Raw genomic sequence first — 17,421 nt, forward strand, 5'->3', positions numbered from 1 at the left:
ATATAATATAATATAATATAATATAATATAATATAATATAATATAATATAATATAATATAATATAATATAATATAATATAATATAATATATAATATAATATAAATATATGTTTTCCAGGAGCTGGGCTACAATGATCTTTATGGGTCCCTTCCAACTCAGCTTATTCTATAGTCTCTATTATTATCATTATTATTATCATTATTATTATTATCATTATTATTCTATAGTCTATATTATTATTATTGTTGTTATTGTGATGATGATGATGATGATGATGATTATATAAATAACAACTTCAGCTTTGCATAAATCTTTCTTACTTTAGCAAAGCTGCTTGGTCACCTACTTTTACAACCTTCCTCTTAACTGGTATTTTACAAACAGAAAAAGGAGCAGCAGGTGGCATCTTGTTACAGATAGAAAGCAAAAACCAGTTGTTATTAAGCTCCTACATTCAATCTTTAGCCACCACCTCCTCTTTGTCACCTTCTCTCAGTCTTTGCACCTGGAGAGAAGCATTCACTTCAGCAGAAAGTAATTTTCCTGTCCTGCTTTTGCTTTATTTTTTTTTAAAGGAAATGCCCCAGCTCAAGGCAATAGCTGGTGCAGAAAACAGGAAAAACACCTCTCAGAAAAGAAGCTGCTTAGGACACTTTTTGCTGATGCTCTCAGGGTTCAGTTTTGATTGTGATAGATGATTTCTGAAATCCAGGATGGAACTTGTGGTGGATGCAGAGCTGGAATTTAAATGTGTCCCTCACCTGGAGGTTACATCCTCCAGCCACCCGCAAGGGCTGAACAGCTGGAGAATCATTCATTAGAATAACAGAATGATGGAATGGTTTGGGTTAGAAAGGACCATCTCTTTCTAACCCTCTGCCATGGCAGGGACACCTTCCACTATCCCAGGTTGCTCCAAGCCCTGTCCAGTCTGGCCTGGAAAACTTCCAGGGATGGGGCAGCCACAGCTTCAGCACAGCCTGCCCACCCTCAGAGTCAGGAATTTCTTCATCACCTCCAATCTAAACCCACCCTCTGTCAGTTTGAAGCCATTCCCGTGTCCTGTCAGTCCATGTCCTTGTAAAAAAGTTCCTCTTTAGGTACTGGAAGCTGTAAGGAATGATAAAATCAAGTGGAAGGAGAAAAGCCGTGGAGCTCCTGGCAGATGAGCAGCAGTCTCTGGCAGGCTGGTTACAGCCCTCAGTCACCTGCACATCACACAGGCACAATTGCTGGCAAATTCCCAGAGTTTTAGGAGCCTGGACTTAATGGTAGAGGGAATAAAGCTCCAAGTACATGAAAAGTACTTTGAGAGGATTTTAAAAGTACATTTTTTCAAAGTACACCCAAGACTCCTCTGTATGCTTTAAGAGTTCTCAGCATTGCAAGGACTGCAAGCAGCTCTCAATTCTTGCTTACTTGCAAGCAGAATAACAAACCCCCCTCCTTACCTCCCAGGAAAATCCAGAGTGTGTGTGTTAGTCATGACTTAACAGCCATAAAAAAGGACCCATTTCAGCTCAGCTATGACACTGTTCAGATAAATGACGTTCAAGATGCTTCTGACAGAGGAATGGCAACTTTTAAATCAAGTCATGAGAGACAGTTTTCTCTTGTAAAAAATTTCCCACCATTTCTCTGCCAGAGAATTCCAGAATGGTTTGGGTTGGAAGGGACCTTCAACCTTCCCCTGGCCCAGGTTGCTCCAAGCCCCATCCAGCCTGGCCTTGAGCAAGTGTGTATTTGTATTTTGTAGACAAAACAATCATCAGAACATTCCCGTTGAAAAGGAAATAGATAAACAACGTAACCATTTATTTGACTGCATTGTATTTAGACAACTTGTACATTTTGTAACCCCACTGGTTTTGTTCTCATCAAAAAGGATAAAGGGACAGAAGAATATAATCCACTCAAAACAGCAGTCCAGTATTTTGAGATACAATTGCTATTTTCATAGATGCCCACCTGATACCTGAACTCCAACATAGGTTGTAATGTTTATACAAGACCTGAAGTTTTTTCAACACAGCACTGAGTTGTAGCAATGTCTTGCAGTGCCCTGAAAAATAGTTTGTGACATACTCTGCAACACCAATCTGATGATGCCTTGAAGGTGATGAACCTGATCATTTCTTAAAAAAACAACATAATGAATGCAAACATCCAGACCAACATGTTAGCCAGTAGCAACATTTGGGCAAATTTAAATATAAAAGCAATCAACTCCTTAGTTAGATTTGTCAATGCAAAAAGGCGAGGGGGAGAGAACTGTGTTTAGCAACAGACAGGAGAAATAACCAACATTTCCTTGCTAGATTCCTTTTGAAAATCTATGCAAATTCAAGGCTTCCCACTTGATTTCCTAATCCCAAGCAGTACAGAGAACAAATCTGTTTGACAGGACCCAACACATGCAGCTTCAGTGTCTCCTGCAGTGAACTCTGTGACACAGCAGCCATGGCAGAACCTTTCAGGCCACGTGCTCTTTGAAAAACAAAAACTGCACCTATTTTGCTCAGTATTTTCAACACAGGCATGGCAGCAACCACTTCTTACAATAACCAACCAGAATTGTATTTGAAGTTTGCTCCAGAGGGATATTTTTAGCAGTGAGGAGAGATTTCAGCTCACTTCCAAGTCAGCTTTTGAATCTGAAGACACCCACAGCTTAAATATTAACCAATAGAAAACTTGCCTGTCTGGCTTTGCAGATTGAAACCCCAGCAAGACACACAAGGCAACCCAGTTTGCAATTTGTGATTCAAGCCCAGCAGCTGCTTGCAAGGTCTGAAACCTCCCAGATCCAGCTCCAGGGCAGTCCCTACATCCTGGACCACAGCTGAGGGAAACCTGACTCAATGGAGTGGCTACCAACATTGAAGTCTTAACACTGAGCAAAACTGCTGAAAAGCCACCCAAAAAAAACTGGCACTGCTGAGGGGATGGGGTAACAAGAGGTTTTGTTGTGTCACAAGGCAGCAGTGGCTACACACAGGCTTTAGGCTGAGCTCCAGCATGTCCTGGGAGTAACAGACCCCACTTACAACAACACCTCGTCTTGGGCACCCTCTTAAAGATGAGTTTTCTTTTCTGAGGGGAACAGACCCCCTGGACAGCACAGATGGTGTCTCTACAAGCAGAAAACTCAGCAGGGCCAATTTCCATTAAAAATCTTTATTTTCAAATACAACTCATGATTTGTACATGGTAAGAAACGTCCATCACCATGTGCGATTGGTCTGTGCAAAAGGCGGCTTTGCTCAAATCCAGTTTTCCTGCACAGGGCTCTTTTCCAAATGATACTGGAGGTAGGGGTTTTGTTGGTTTTGTTTTTAGTGTACAGTAATTAGCTAAAATGAAAACAAACAAAAAAAACCCCCAAAACCAACCCCATGACTCAAACCAAACCTTAAAAAGAAAAAAAAAAAAAGTGTAGTAAGGCAAATCTGTAGAATTCGCTCGATTCCATGGGAGCAAATTCACTGAGAGTTCATCCTTTTGATCCCTGTACAGACCATTCACCTCAGAGCTAGACTTGATCCTGATGGGTCCCTTCCAACTCTGAAATCTCTGATTACAGAGGTGCTTCCACAAGTCACCTAGTACTTTTATTTTTGTCTTTCAAAATTTATTAAAAAAACAAAACAAAAAACCAACCCAACTGATTGATAGATCTGGGCTATGGAATCACACAGAACAAGAAAGCCTTGACACTGTCATTACTGAAAAAATTGATGGGTATTTGTAAAATCTATGTAAGCCCAAATAAAGAAAGGAAAAAAAAAAATAGAGAAAAACAGAGCAAGAGTGAATGCAAGAAAGAGAGACAGAATTCCTTCCCCGCTGCTTTGATTTTAGAGGGGAAAAAATCCCCTAATAATTTAGCTCATGTTAAGTTGAGAAAATGAGAGCAGCTAAAAATGAATACGATACACCTTGAAATTTATTTCCAAGACCAAGAACCAAAGATTGAAGCATTTTAGAACACTGAAGCAAAGCAATCTGAATCTGAAAAAAAAATTGTTCCAACTATCTTAAAATAGCTGTTTCTCAGAGCTTCTAGCAATAATTTTGATTAAATAAAAATCATACCAATTTACATTAATTTTTCTATATCTTCTTTTAAAAGAAGTCCCTCACTCTTTTAATGAAAAAAGTGCATCCAAACCCAGCAGAAATTCACTGGTGCCACCAGGTTCTTTTAGCAGCTACTCAAGGTTTTCAAAATAGCTTACACTTCTTGCTATAAGAAGGGCCTTCCAACCCCTTGTTTGGGAGAAGTATCCGAATTATAAAAATCTGAAATAATTTATTATCAAATCCAGAATTTAAATAAAAGGAGATTTTTTTTTTTTCCTTGCAAAGACAACTGAAGAAAGTAAAAGAATAAAAGCATGCACTCCAAACTTAGAGGTGAAGACAAATATACTTATCTATACAGGCACTGGCAGACGCAATTTAATGGTTACTCGTTGTAACACACACCCCACCCTACAATACATTTTTTCATTCACTAATCACTGAGGTACCAATATTTAAGAATGGAAAAATTCAATATTGAAAAATAAAACCTAAAATTGAAGCCTTTTTTTTCTTCTTCTTCCCCAGAAAACTATGGCAATTTTTTGTATGAAATGTTAGTATACTTATAGAATTTTACAATCTACATTGGCTTTATTTTGAATTTTTCGGGAACCAAAAGCGGCATTCCCATCCAGGTTTTCTCTGATAAAACGTTTCACTGTGTGGATGTCCTAAAGAGTCAGCAGACTTGCAAATGAATGAACATATCTTGGCTATCACCTGGCACATCTGGCTGGTACCAAAAGGACTCGGAGTCTGAGACAATCGGCTTTAATTCGGAACAAATGCGCCATGCCAAAGTGCAACGAATGTGTGCGACACTCAATGGGACACTGACAGGTTTAAGAGCTGCATGGAAAGTACTAAAGTCCACCTTGCAAAGCAATTTGGGACAAATTGCATTGCATGCAAAGGACAACTCTGCGCTGCTGGGACGTCGCTTGCTCGCTGGGATGGGGTCTCCTAACGCAGCCATAGTTTCAGACGCAGTGCATCCACTCCATTTAAATAGTATCTGAACAGCCTCTTGTCTCGCACAAAACCAAGGTTTTCATAAAGTTTCAAAGCAGACTTATTTGTGATTTCTGTTTCCAATACAACCTTTAAGGGAGAAAAGAAATAAAATGAAAGAAAAAAAGCGTGGCGTGTTAGTCGGCAGTTGCAAGTACGTGATTGCTGAACCAATTCCAAAGGTACATTTATTTAAAGGTACATTTGTTAGCAATAAATGGAATTCATTCCTTCTTATCTTTACTTAATTAAGCAATATTTCCACATTAAGCATCCATTCCCACATTAAAAAAGAATGTAATATAGCAGTTCATCCACAACTGTAATTGTAAACAACATTGAAGATTTTAGTTCTTGGCTGTAAACAGTATTTCAGTTCACCACCACGAGGGTAAAAAACACAGCAATAAACAAATCCCAAACAGCCTCTGTCTCCCAACATCCTCCCCCAAAACCCAAGCTACCAAACAGGTTAGGGTCCAAAACATACTTTGAATGAGTGACTGAACCTCTGCATGTCACAAGAACTCGGCACATGAGGATTTATGTAATGATTTCATATCTTTGACCCCCTGATTCCTTCAAGTTAGATGTAGGTAAGAGCTTTGAATTGACACCAGCTGTCAGACCCAATATTTGCAGTATTTGTGCTCAACACAAGAATCACAGAGTGGTCTGGGTTGGAAAGCACCTTCAAGATTATCCAGCCCAAGCCTCCTGGCACAGGCAGGGACATCTTCCACCATCCCAGGTTGGTGATCCAACTTGGGTACCAACAAATCCCCTAAACCCAAATCACAGTGCACACCAGAAGAATAAGCAGAATTTTCCATATTTTTTCCCTTGTGTTGGTAAAATCCCAGTTGCAGAAAGACCTGTCAGAAATAACTCAGACCAAACCCAAGTCCAAGAGTAGTCCAAATTAAGACTCAAAATTGCCTCAGAGCTCTCAAGCACGGGCAAGAAACTATGCTGGCCTTAACAAGACATTCATCACAAAACTTCAGAATTTTTCAGAATTGTTTCTCTCTCTTTTCTCACCATGAACTGAACAGAGCTCTGCCATACTGACAAGCCCTGCACCCCCTCCACAAAATAAAAACTACTTCTGCCTCTTTACTGGTGTCCAACTCAATTATTTAAGGTTCTGCTATTAGCAAGAGATGCTGGTTGCACAAGAACATGGGCTGAACTAACAAGGCCTGGGCTCCACACACCCCAACAGTGATCATCCACATATTAAACAGGATTCACTGTAGAGAGACCATAGAATGAAAATACAGCACCAAAATAGCCTGGATTTGTAGAGTGGTTAAATTCCATTGATTTAATGGCTTCTGTGGCCTCCCTGCCTTCAAGCACACATTCCCTTTCCCCCTGGCCTCTCCTGCCTGCTCTCAAGGCTGCTTCCTGAGCTACTTCCAAAGCCACCTGGCAGAAAACCTTTCCTTTTTCTCTCCATGGGGTTTATTTTCTGCAGTCTGAGTGGCTAAGCCGGTGTGAAAGGGGGAGGCAACCAGTGGTTAGAGTGGCCTGAAACTTGAGTCAAACATATACATTAAATGGATTTTAAAATCTTATTGGAGGTGACCAGTCTAACCACTAGCTGCCACATTCCAATGAGCAATTCCACCTGTGTTTCTCAGTGTAAGGATGTTGAAAGAACAATAAAGCTGGGGATAACAATCCAATGAACAATGTAAGACTTGGAAACAGTTCGTTTGACAAAAAGGAACTAAGAGTCACACATTAAAATATTAATCATCAGAGTTCTGAAATTACAGCAGGGCAGTGTTGTAGCTGCACACTTAAGACAACCTAATTCAATTCTTAGTTTTGTGACAGGAATGAGAGATTGAATTGCTCTAGCTGGCATCTCCCAGAACATTACTAGCAAGTCCTGTGAGGTGATGGAGTACTCCTAACATCCTTCACCCATTAAAATGGATAACTATTCATCTGTAACAAATTATGGAAGCACCATCATTTTGCTGGAGAGGGCTATTTTCTACACATTGTACAATTCCTTAATTCCAATTTAAACCAAACACTGAAGCCAAAGAAGGAATCTGACCTGTGTAAATCCACTGTGCAGAGGATTATTTATTTGAACTCTCAGCTACCAAGGGCATTCACTCTCTCAAAGGTTCAGTAACCTGGCAGAGTGATGTAACAACTCTATTCAACTGCAAGCTCCAACACCTGGCAATGCTGAAGCACTTCCAGCACTGCAGCTGACTGAGCTGAAGGGAGTGGTTAAATGTTGAAATACAGGTTTGTTGGAATCCCACTACCTGAATGAATGCTCATCTTGAAAGCAAATGCAACAGATTTGTTCTGGTATTTCTAAAGAAGTCTCAGCATAAAGAAAAGTAATTCCCTGATCTCAACATAATGCAGCTGAAGACATGTTTCTGTTATCTGACAAGGAAACACAGGCATATTTTATTCAGATTTCATTAGCTTTCTTTGGTGGAGAGTGCATCTCTTCCTGAGATTTTCAATCAAGCTCCAAACTTTCAATTGTTACATTTATTTCTGCTCTAGTGGGTCGATTTTGTTGTACACATATGCCTGTTAAATCCTCTGATAACACAATAACATCCCCCTGAAGGGCAGCAAAGCTCTGATTAGATTTAACAGCATTTTCTGCTCAAGCTGCAACTTTCTGAAGGTTATGACGTTCTCTTTTATCTTAAATTTTATAAACCTAACATTTTAGCTCAACTCTAATATTAACTGGCTTTAGAAGCAAGATTTCTATATTAAGAGTGGAGTGAAATGTTCCTTGTACATTTTCATACCTTGAATTTATTCCTGAACTGAAGCCAAGTGGAGTGGTCAAGCTTTCTTGATTCTTCAGTTCAAATTTTAAAGGAACTCAAGTTTAAAACCCAAGTCATAGAAAGGATACAGCCAAATCAAATGAAGAAACTCCTCTCAGCACTCACAGAGGAGGTTGCTATTCTTAACTTTTAAGTCTGACAGATCATCAGACTCAAGTTATGAGGGCTTGTCCAGTGTCATTAATCAGTTTAACTGCCTTAACTTTTAAAGAGAGGCACTACCCAAAATCTAACAGTTCATACTTTGTATACTTGTAGATTAAGGAGAAACAAAAATATCAGTAATGTTATGATTTCAAATAGGATTCTATAAAAACACACATTTCATTTTTGCTAGTGTGGTGCTGAATTAAAGTGACACATCTACTAGTGTGGTCAAAAACCCACTCTAAACCACCCTGAAGTTTCAATGGGACATCCCACAAGAATCTGTGGTTCCCTTTCATGTTCTAAATTTTGGCTTAAAAAAGGGTTTTGAAGTCCCCACTTACTGGAGTCTAATTTTCATTAGTTACCACTTGCATGGTACATTATTTCAGTAATATGAAGCGAATGGATTGTCTGCAGATTCCTCAGTCATTTGTTACAGATGGAAAACCTGCATATGAACAGAACTCCTCCTTTCTAATTGTAATTAAGGGATGTAACAGTTCCACAGGATGATCTTCAGCTGCAGAGTTTTGGGAAATTGCTTGCCAGCAAAAACAGTACAAAAAGCAACCAGACACCCACCCTGCTGCAGTTAGCACATGCTTTTCTTTCTTAAACTGGAAGAAAAATATTTCCAAAACTTTGGAGCTGGAAGTAGAACTATTCACCTTCACCTGATTGATTTCCATAGTTCACCCTTTCTATGCAACCAGCCCATATTTATCCTAAATCACTGTGATGCACTGGAAACTCAGCCCATTACAGTTCACTACCCCAAATATCAGAATTCATGAACATCAAATACTTCAGAAAGTCACAAAGGTAAAAAAGAATAAAAAATAATCAGAAATCCTGAAGTTTTGTAATGTTATGTGCAGACACTCCAGCTGGAAGCTGCTGTTGAGTACTTTCTTCAGGCCTGAAGGTTATTTCTGGTTCAAGCAGCCACCCCCAACACCAGATCACTTCCCTGGTTTCTATTCTAATGTAGGCCATGGCCAGCTCCATGGCCAACTCCTCCCCTGCACACAGATTCCTTTCCAGTCAATTCACCTCCTCACTCACTCACTCCACAGCTTTCCCAGAGAAATCACTCCTGTGGAAGATTTTGCAGCCAGCAGAAGCTGCCACTCAGGCAAGGTGCTGACCACTGTAAATCCCTCATTCCATAAGCCTGCCTTGGTTTATTCCCACTAAAACAGCCTACAGGGGAAAAAAATGTCCTTAAACACCACAACATTGCAGCAGGCTTTGAAATGCCACCTATCAGCTGGAATTTGTCAAGATTTTCATCTGTGGTGTTGTATAAATCCTTTGTTTTTCAGGACTCAATGCTGGTACCTCCAAAGCCAAATCTGTGGTACTTCGAAAAGCAACACACTGAGTGAGGCATTTATCAGATTATGTGCCACAAGTTATTAAAATTAAGTCTATTTACTGCATCTATTCCATAATTAGATTGAAGGGAAGAGTTTCCAAGCAGCCTTTGGAAGTTTTTCACAACACCCACAGCTGCATATTCATGTTTTTAATCCTATTCCAAGCATGTTTCAGAAAATAGCAATTTGTTTTAAATTGAGCTCCACCTTATCTGAAAAAGCAGTATCTTTTTATTTTCATCAGGATTCTGATTTTATTAAAAGATGTAGAAAAATATCCTAAAAGCTGCAGGGATGATTAAACTATTTATACATTTATTTATTTATTGTCTCACACAGACAAATTATTGTGATGCACTACTTTGTGTCTGACGAGCTTTAAGCATCAATTAATCAGAAACTGATCTCCTGACAGCTGTTGTGAAAACTGGTGAGAGCCAAGAGTAGGGCAGAGCTTTTCATGGGTGCCTAGTTAGATTTTTCAGATTCTGGTCTGACTGAAAACTCAGCACTCCACCACGTAGTACAAGTAACTAACAGCCTTATTTTGCACCATTTTGGGTATGTGGAAGAAGCTTACTTGGAAACCTCATGAAAACATTGGCTGTTTGGTTGGGGATAACCTGCATGTGGAAAAGAACAACATAAATAAAAATATGTGGGTGTGCCTCAACTGATGGTGCAGAAAAATCAGTCAAATACTCTGTTTGTATTCCATGCTTCCAAAAGGGCTCCCAGTTCAAAATTTAATGCCAGCACAAGACTCAGCTGGTGCAAAAGCCCTCCAAAAGCAGGGGATGAGCTTGGAATCATCATTCTACAAACAGCAGTTCCAAAACCATGGCTGCCCCCATCCAGCACACAATTCAAGGAGTCTGAACTGCAGTGCCTTCGAATAAAGAGACAGAATGTGAGAAATGCCCTCTGCCCCTGGTCCAAAGCATCTATACAGCACCAGAGAGGAAAATCTGTGGCTAAGACTTAATGAGGCCTCACTGCAGACCTGCAACCCTTATCACATTTATTTCATGTTTATGGAGGTAAAAAAAACAGCAAAAAGAGATCTTAGATTAATGTGACAGTGGTAGAGGAAAAAGACAGGCACAGAAAAGATTACTGTTAGAGGTCACCTGTTAGTCCAATCTAGAAATGAATTCACATGAGAAGTAGCACACAGACATTCAGAAAATACACAGTAATTACTGCAACTCAGAGCTTGAGTAGAAACATCCAGTTCTACTCCTGACTCTCTAATAACAGTGGGCAATTCCCTTCTCTGCATCTCACTTCTGCAGCTGTGGTGTGAACACTGGAACCCTGATCCTCGAGCATTTTGCAATTTTTTTAAAATCTTGACTAGTCTAGTAAAGGGAAATCAACTCAAGCAATGGGGAAAATAAACCAACCAACCTCTTCTTGATTAGTTCAGTGTGGGCAAGTAGTAAAAGAGATTAGAGGAAAGCATTTTAGAAACCATGATAGAAGCAAGATGCCAAAATAAAGAACTTAAAAGCATTACAGACTGCACTGTGCTGCCCAAGTACAACATAAATCACAAGGTGAGGGGGAAGAAGACACCAGCAAGCAGAGGCATGAAGGGATTTGAGGGGAAGAATAAATCTCCCAATGAATGAAGCCAGAGCATAGGCAGGGATGCTGCAAGAGGCAAAACACAACAAGTGGAAAAATAAACTGGAGTGTGTGCCAGAAGTCCTGTGACACCAATTGTAGCTTTGAATAAGAAACTTCCCCACAGGGCAGTGGGACAATGGAGGGAGCAGTGGGACAATGGAGGGAGCAGCTGAAGTCAGATAACAGAGAGATCAAAGGCTCATTGACACACTGAAATGACAATGCTCACAGATCAGGAACAGCTGCATCGTGCCAAGGAGCTGGAAGTTAAAGGGACTGATAACCTGGTTAAGGAGGGTGGATGGATGAATGGTTCTTCACAACTTAAACATGACACTTAACAATACAGGTGCTTTATGTATGTATTTATATTTTTTAAAAAGCAGGAACTGTAATCTGGTAACAGAGTACCAGCTTTTATGGCAAGGAAGTTTGCCAGTGATTGAGTCGCTCTCCTTGCACGTCTGTGTCGTGGTGCTAACCCACTGCAGCTCTGCTCTGTGTCAGAACAGCCTGATGAGTGGCTGTGATAAATCCACATTCTCAGCAGCACAGCACACACTGTTCTGTGGCTGTGTGCACAGGGATGGCAGGGCTGCACAGGACATGCTCATCCCACTGCTCAGCTGCACCTCAAACTGGGGCCCTTGAACGAAAATGGTTTGAGTGAAGGCTGAGGCAGTTTCACAAGGTAAATTACTGAATTTCAGCACTTAGGACAAATTTAGAAAGTCCATCTCCAATTTGTGCCATACTTTTTTTTTTTTTTTTGAGGTTGTTTTCCCTTTTATTATAAAGGAGTTTCTTACCAACTTATCTCTCACCTAAAAGAAGTCCTGTAGAAGAAAAACCTGTGAGTTGAATCCACACACAAGAGAGTGCAAACCATTTACATCATAAAAGTTTTGATTATAAAATCTTACCTCATCACAATCTCCTTCAACCATAGCATAAATAGCTTTCTTAACCAAGTTTGTACCTGAAACACAGATTTCAGTAAGTGTCAGAGTTGAAGCACAAAAAAACCAAAAAAAGCCAGTTTACATATGACTAATGGGTGCTACCTACATGACATGACACCTGGGGAAAGCAGGGAGGAAAGAAAAACAAGGAGTTGCAGTCAAGCTGCAGTCTCAAGTCTGAACACTAAAATAATCTGTGAAGTTATCCAGAGACTCAGCTCAAGTGCAAGATTCTTGTAACACAAGGATATTAGAAACTGGCTGCTATGCTCAACATGGTGTTATATATAGCCTTCCAAGATGTGATTCATTCCTTTTTGTTGCATTTAAAGTCAAAATCTGCTGGCATGTACTGGAAGGACATTCATCTTCCAAGGGAATTTCCTCTTACTAAAACAAATACTTCTATTAGTAACAGAACTTATGAAACCACTGCTCTTATGGCTCACTCCCATTTGGGTTTGCTAGTATCTAATAATATTCTTGAAGCCCATCCCTTCCCCTCAGACAAGCATTAATTTTTTCAATTGTTATTTTTCATCTATTTCACAACAGTTCTACAAATGTAATATCCCTACCTGTCTGCAGAATTGGGGTGAAATTGAAAGTTGATTTCAAAGTTATTAGTGGAAAAAACTGCTGTTCAGTGAAAATTGCATAAATCTCACTTCCATAAGAAGGCTATGGAAAAGGAAAAAAAACCCCAAGGAATCTACGGAATGTTTTAAAATATTCTCAAAACTTTAATCAATTAAGATTTTCATTGAGTGTTATGATAAAACTGTTCTACATTTAAAGCAGATCTTCAGATTAACAGCACACTCTGAGAAATAGCAAGGTGGCAAATGCAGGAAAAAGTCAACATATATAATGCTAGAGTAAGCAAAGTTTTAAAGACCAATTCTATGTATGTAATTCTAATTTAACAGACTGACTAAAGTGAGGGAAAAGTCTTGCAGTCATCTTCATAATAACAGCCTTAGTTCTTATTTACTTCTGAATCCAAGCACCTGCAATTAAATTATGGCAGACTCCTTCATGACTCAGCTAAAAGGAAAGCAGAGACAGTGATTTCTCAGTATCCTCTTCCTCTGCTCCACTACAGAAACCAACAATGGCTTTTCAATTGCACTGGGGAAAGAAAAAATCTGCACATGCTTGAACAGTGTTTTTTTGGAGGGTTTTTTCTGGAAGAGAGCAAACACAATGATACATTCTGCAATGGATCACTGTATTTTTCGATTGCAAGTAATTTTCTGTCTTTAATCACAGAAGCATGAGCTGTTCAGTGTGGATGAGTGGTGAAGCACAGTTCTAAGCCTTGGAGCTGACGGCTACATTTAGTTAAAAATACCTTACAAAATGTAATTTCACAATAACCAGCATAAAAAAATTAAGTTCCATAAGAACAAATATTTAATTAAGCCAACTTGGCTAACTGGTGTTAGAGTGAAAATCCATTCACCAGGGCAAAACTGATTAATGAGGAAGGGCAAACTCCCTGCCAAGAGTGATTTCTTTACCATGTAACTTCCCAACAAAACAGATCGCCATTTCAATCATTCAAGTAACAATACACAGCTATTTTTCTTCCCTGATTAATACAATAATGAGCTCTATACATTCTCCCTGATGGGTAATATATGCATAATTTATAGGGGTAAGTCAGGAAATAAGTTCACTGTAAAAAAGGAGCCTGTACACAACATGGAAATGAGGGCATACATAAACCACAAAGCAGTTCCCACTGTTGTTATTTGGCAGTGGTAGAGGCAGAGGTAAGGGGCTGTGCCTGCCTTTCTTTTTAGCCTCATCAGATCCCAGGTGTGAACATCACAGGGCATTTCAGGTTATTTTAACAAAATCAGAAAAGCCACTGGGGAGCTCGTGTGGTTGAGTAAGGCAGGGATGACACACAAAGCACCACATCCTGAAGTTCACTTCAGCTTAAATCTTTATGACAGCCACAGTTATCCCAGCTAGAGGATTTAAGGAAGAAAGAACAAAAAAAAAAAAGCTATTCTTACCAATTCCTTTTCTTCTGTATTTGGAATCCACTGCTAACATGGCTATATAACCTCTGCGGAACATCTTTTTGTGCATATCCAGCTTGCAGACGATGGCACCTACACACTCCTCACCTACCATGGCCTTAAAGACAAACATACACGGATGGAATTCTCAGTTTGGGATCCACAGTGCTACCAAAAGCAGTAAACCAGTTCATTTTTCAAGTGAAAGAGCCACAAAAAATTTGTTTGTATAAAGCTATGGAAAGGTAACGACGTTAATTTTAAAAGCTTCTCCTAAAGTATTACTACGATTAAAAGACTTAATTGCTTTATTACATTCCAATAAAGTTCCAAGTCAATTAACAACCAATGAATTATTCCTGGAGAGAAGCACATTATCATTTCACAAAGTCTACAGGCAAGAACACATGTGATTAAAAAGGGAAAATAAATAAAATAAAGGACCAGGTTAAGGCATAAATTACCCTTTCATATGGGCTTCTTCAGAGGAAAAAAGTCTATTCCTGTTTAATAGTGATCTGAATTTTCCTGTACAAAGGCTGTGGTAGATAACATGCTTAATTTTTGTCTGGTTTTAATGTCAAGGTCACAAAGGATCAGAGAAAAGTGTTGCTGCATTTAATCTTTAGACACTGTCGCTTTCAGTCATACGACACCCAGAGAACAAACAAAAAAGCAGAGTTAATTTCACACATTTTAACTATTGGGAGATTTCATTAGTTAAGAGCTATGCACTGGCAGTTAATCCCAGTGGCATTGTCACAGTAACCGTGGTCAAGGAGACGTAGGCATTCTGAAAAATTAACAAGAAAAACTCCAAAAAGGAAAGGACCCAACTCCTCCCCAAACACTCATCAAAACACTTGCACACCCACTCTCTTCACCAAAATTTTACCATGAGAGAAAGGAAAACTAAGTCATGTTAACTGAAGGATTAGGCAGCATAAGGGATCAATGACATTATAACCTGCAGCAGTAAAACTGAGTAATGCTGCAGAGTGGGACAGAATCCAAGGGGAAAACAAACTCCTGTGCACTCAGGAAAGATGGGCAGAGATAAAAAGAAACTCATAATTTTACATATGGGCGTGTGAGCGGATCCACAGCCTTTGACAGATCTGCAGAGAGGACCAATCTTGGGCTCAAGTACCACAGCTAAAGCAGGACTACAGCACATGATTGGCACAAGCATGTGCTGGCACAAGAGCTGTTGGATAATCCAAATTTACGACTCTAAGACACGTCAAATGAAAAGGACTTGCTAGAGCCAGTACTGCCAGGCCTCAGAGCAGCCACCTGTGAACCCAGAGCTCACTACTCCAAAGTCTGTGGTATAAATTCAACCACCTGAACCTTTGCGCACAGCTTGTAGGCTAAAGCTCTGAGGACAGAAGATTCCTTCCTGCAGGTCATGCTGCAGGCACAGTCTCTTCACCCCCAAAAGAATCAAGTCTTTCAGCACCTCCACCTGGATTGTGGGTTATAAACTAAGTAATCTGTCAACCAAAAGCTGCAGCAAATGTGAAATGAAGTCAAATAAAGTAGAAGTTGCAGTTCCAAAGCCCTGTGATACAGCACAATCTTAACTCCATTTCTAATGTAGCTGAAGCAAATGTAACTATTGCTAAGTTTTTATTTGGCAGGAAAACACATTTCAGCAGTATCCAAGAACAACCCTGAACAATCTAACAGAGTGGTTTTTAAAACAACAAACAAAAACTGTAGCACAATCTAAGTGGACTGAAACACAGAGTCTCTAAGCCTTTCATTTGTTCCAAAACACAGTTTATGCCACAGAAAAAGGGGAGCTGTGCCCATACTCAAATAGTGTATGCAAAGTTTCAGCTCAAGGCAAGTTCTGTATCTCGGTTCAGACCTGAGAAAAGCAGGGAGTTAAATAAAGAGTATCATCAGACAGACTGCTCAGAACATTGCTATAATTATGCAGAGTACCTAGATGTAATCTTAAACCTCAGTAAAAAAAAAAAAAAAAAAAAGAAAGCAGACCACAAACTAGCATGTTATAGTTGTGCTTTGCCCTGGAGTGAACACGTGCAAACTGTTGATCCTAACAGTTATGTGGAGAATTTTTAAGATATATGGGGGTTTTTTTTACATTCTTCAGGAGTAGTGACAATCTAGACACTTCATATCTGAGCTCTTTCTTGTCCAGAGCACTTTTCTGAAAAGTTCATGAATCATATATTTAAAATGTTAAATGAACAGCAAAGAATTTTGTTTCAGTGATCAAAGAAGCAAATACCCACTGGTTTTACCACTGCTGCCAGCGAGCTGAGTAAAGAATGACTCTATTACCAGTTCACCATACCCTTAAATCTATTTCTCTGTCTTCAGGCAGGTAAGTCTGGCAGTTAATCTAGAGCTGTTCCACTCACAAAGGGAATGCTGTATTTCCACCTCATTTAGAGGGGTTTTTGTTGCCTTTCCTCTCCTTTCTCCTTCTTTCCAACCTTATCTAAAGCTGGAAATGAAACCTAAACCATGATGCAAAACTTTGCAATTTAATTTCCTGGAGAAGGTTAAACTGTGTGAATAAAAAAAAAAAACCAGACAGAAATAGGGAGAGTCGTGAGGAGGGAGGAAAAGTAGCTCCCACACAAAGTCATTTAGGACAAGATACTCATGGGCCAGACTTTCCTTTCAGGTATATGAGAGTACTTCTAAACAAGCAATTCTCTACAAACAGAATTCAGCCTAAGTCACTATTGTATATCACAAACTCCACAGAGTACTGTAAGATTTACTCCAATAGTAGGTTATTAGTAGCAGGATTAACATACATGAATCCAAATCCAGTATTTGCATCATCTTTGTTCCTATGAATAAGTTTAAATGCTTAAAACAAACCAGATTTTAATATACTGGAAGAGCTAGTAGAGAAATGCCTGTAAAGCAGCAAGAACATTACTTTTCACAGTATTAATCAATTTGTATTAATTTCATTATCAAAGATGCCATTATGTCTGTCAGCCACAGTAGAGTATGCATTTAATATCTAGATCCTGTGAATTTTATTTAAGGGAGATTAAAACAGCCAACTAGCCCCAAAAGGGAACTGTTTTGCGATTCAAACACAGCAGAACCTGCACTACTGCACTGTATTTTCCTTTCACACCTGCACCAAAGTCCATCCCAAAGTATCCCAGGCACAGCTGGGTACGAACTGGCTCTCATTTAGGGATCATGTTACCGAATGCCATTAGAGGATACACTCAGGGGAATGGTTTTAACCCCAAGTCTGGGGCCTCAGCCGCAGCTCTTCCCGGTACCTGGAAATCCCCACGTCCCTCTGCTTCCACT

The 17,421-nt window shown here is 39.5% G+C and overlaps 1 protein-coding gene across 1 annotated transcript in view; it reads right to left on the reverse strand.

Annotated features, from left to right (window-relative positions):
- Positions 1 to 1,783: 1,783 nt before the first annotated feature.
- NAA30 (N-alpha-acetyltransferase 30, NatC catalytic subunit) overlaps positions 1,784 to 17,421 on the reverse strand; it is a 21,351-nt gene continuing 5,713 nt past the window's right edge. Inside the window, exons 3-5 of the mRNA XM_015631497.1 lie at positions 14,095 to 14,218; positions 12,029 to 12,084; positions 1,784 to 5,188 (exon numbers count right to left, since the gene is read on the reverse strand). Of these exons, the coding sequence (XP_015486983.1) occupies positions 5,051 to 5,188; positions 12,029 to 12,084; positions 14,095 to 14,218 (318 nt within the window). The 3' untranslated portion in view covers positions 1,784 to 5,050. The remainder of the gene's footprint in view (positions 5,189 to 12,028; positions 12,085 to 14,094; positions 14,219 to 17,421) is intronic.

This window comes from Parus major, chromosome 5 (assembly GCF_001522545.3).
Source record: "Parus major isolate Abel chromosome 5, Parus_major1.1, whole genome shotgun sequence".
NCBI lineage: Eukaryota > Metazoa > Chordata > Aves > Passeriformes > Paridae > Parus > Parus major.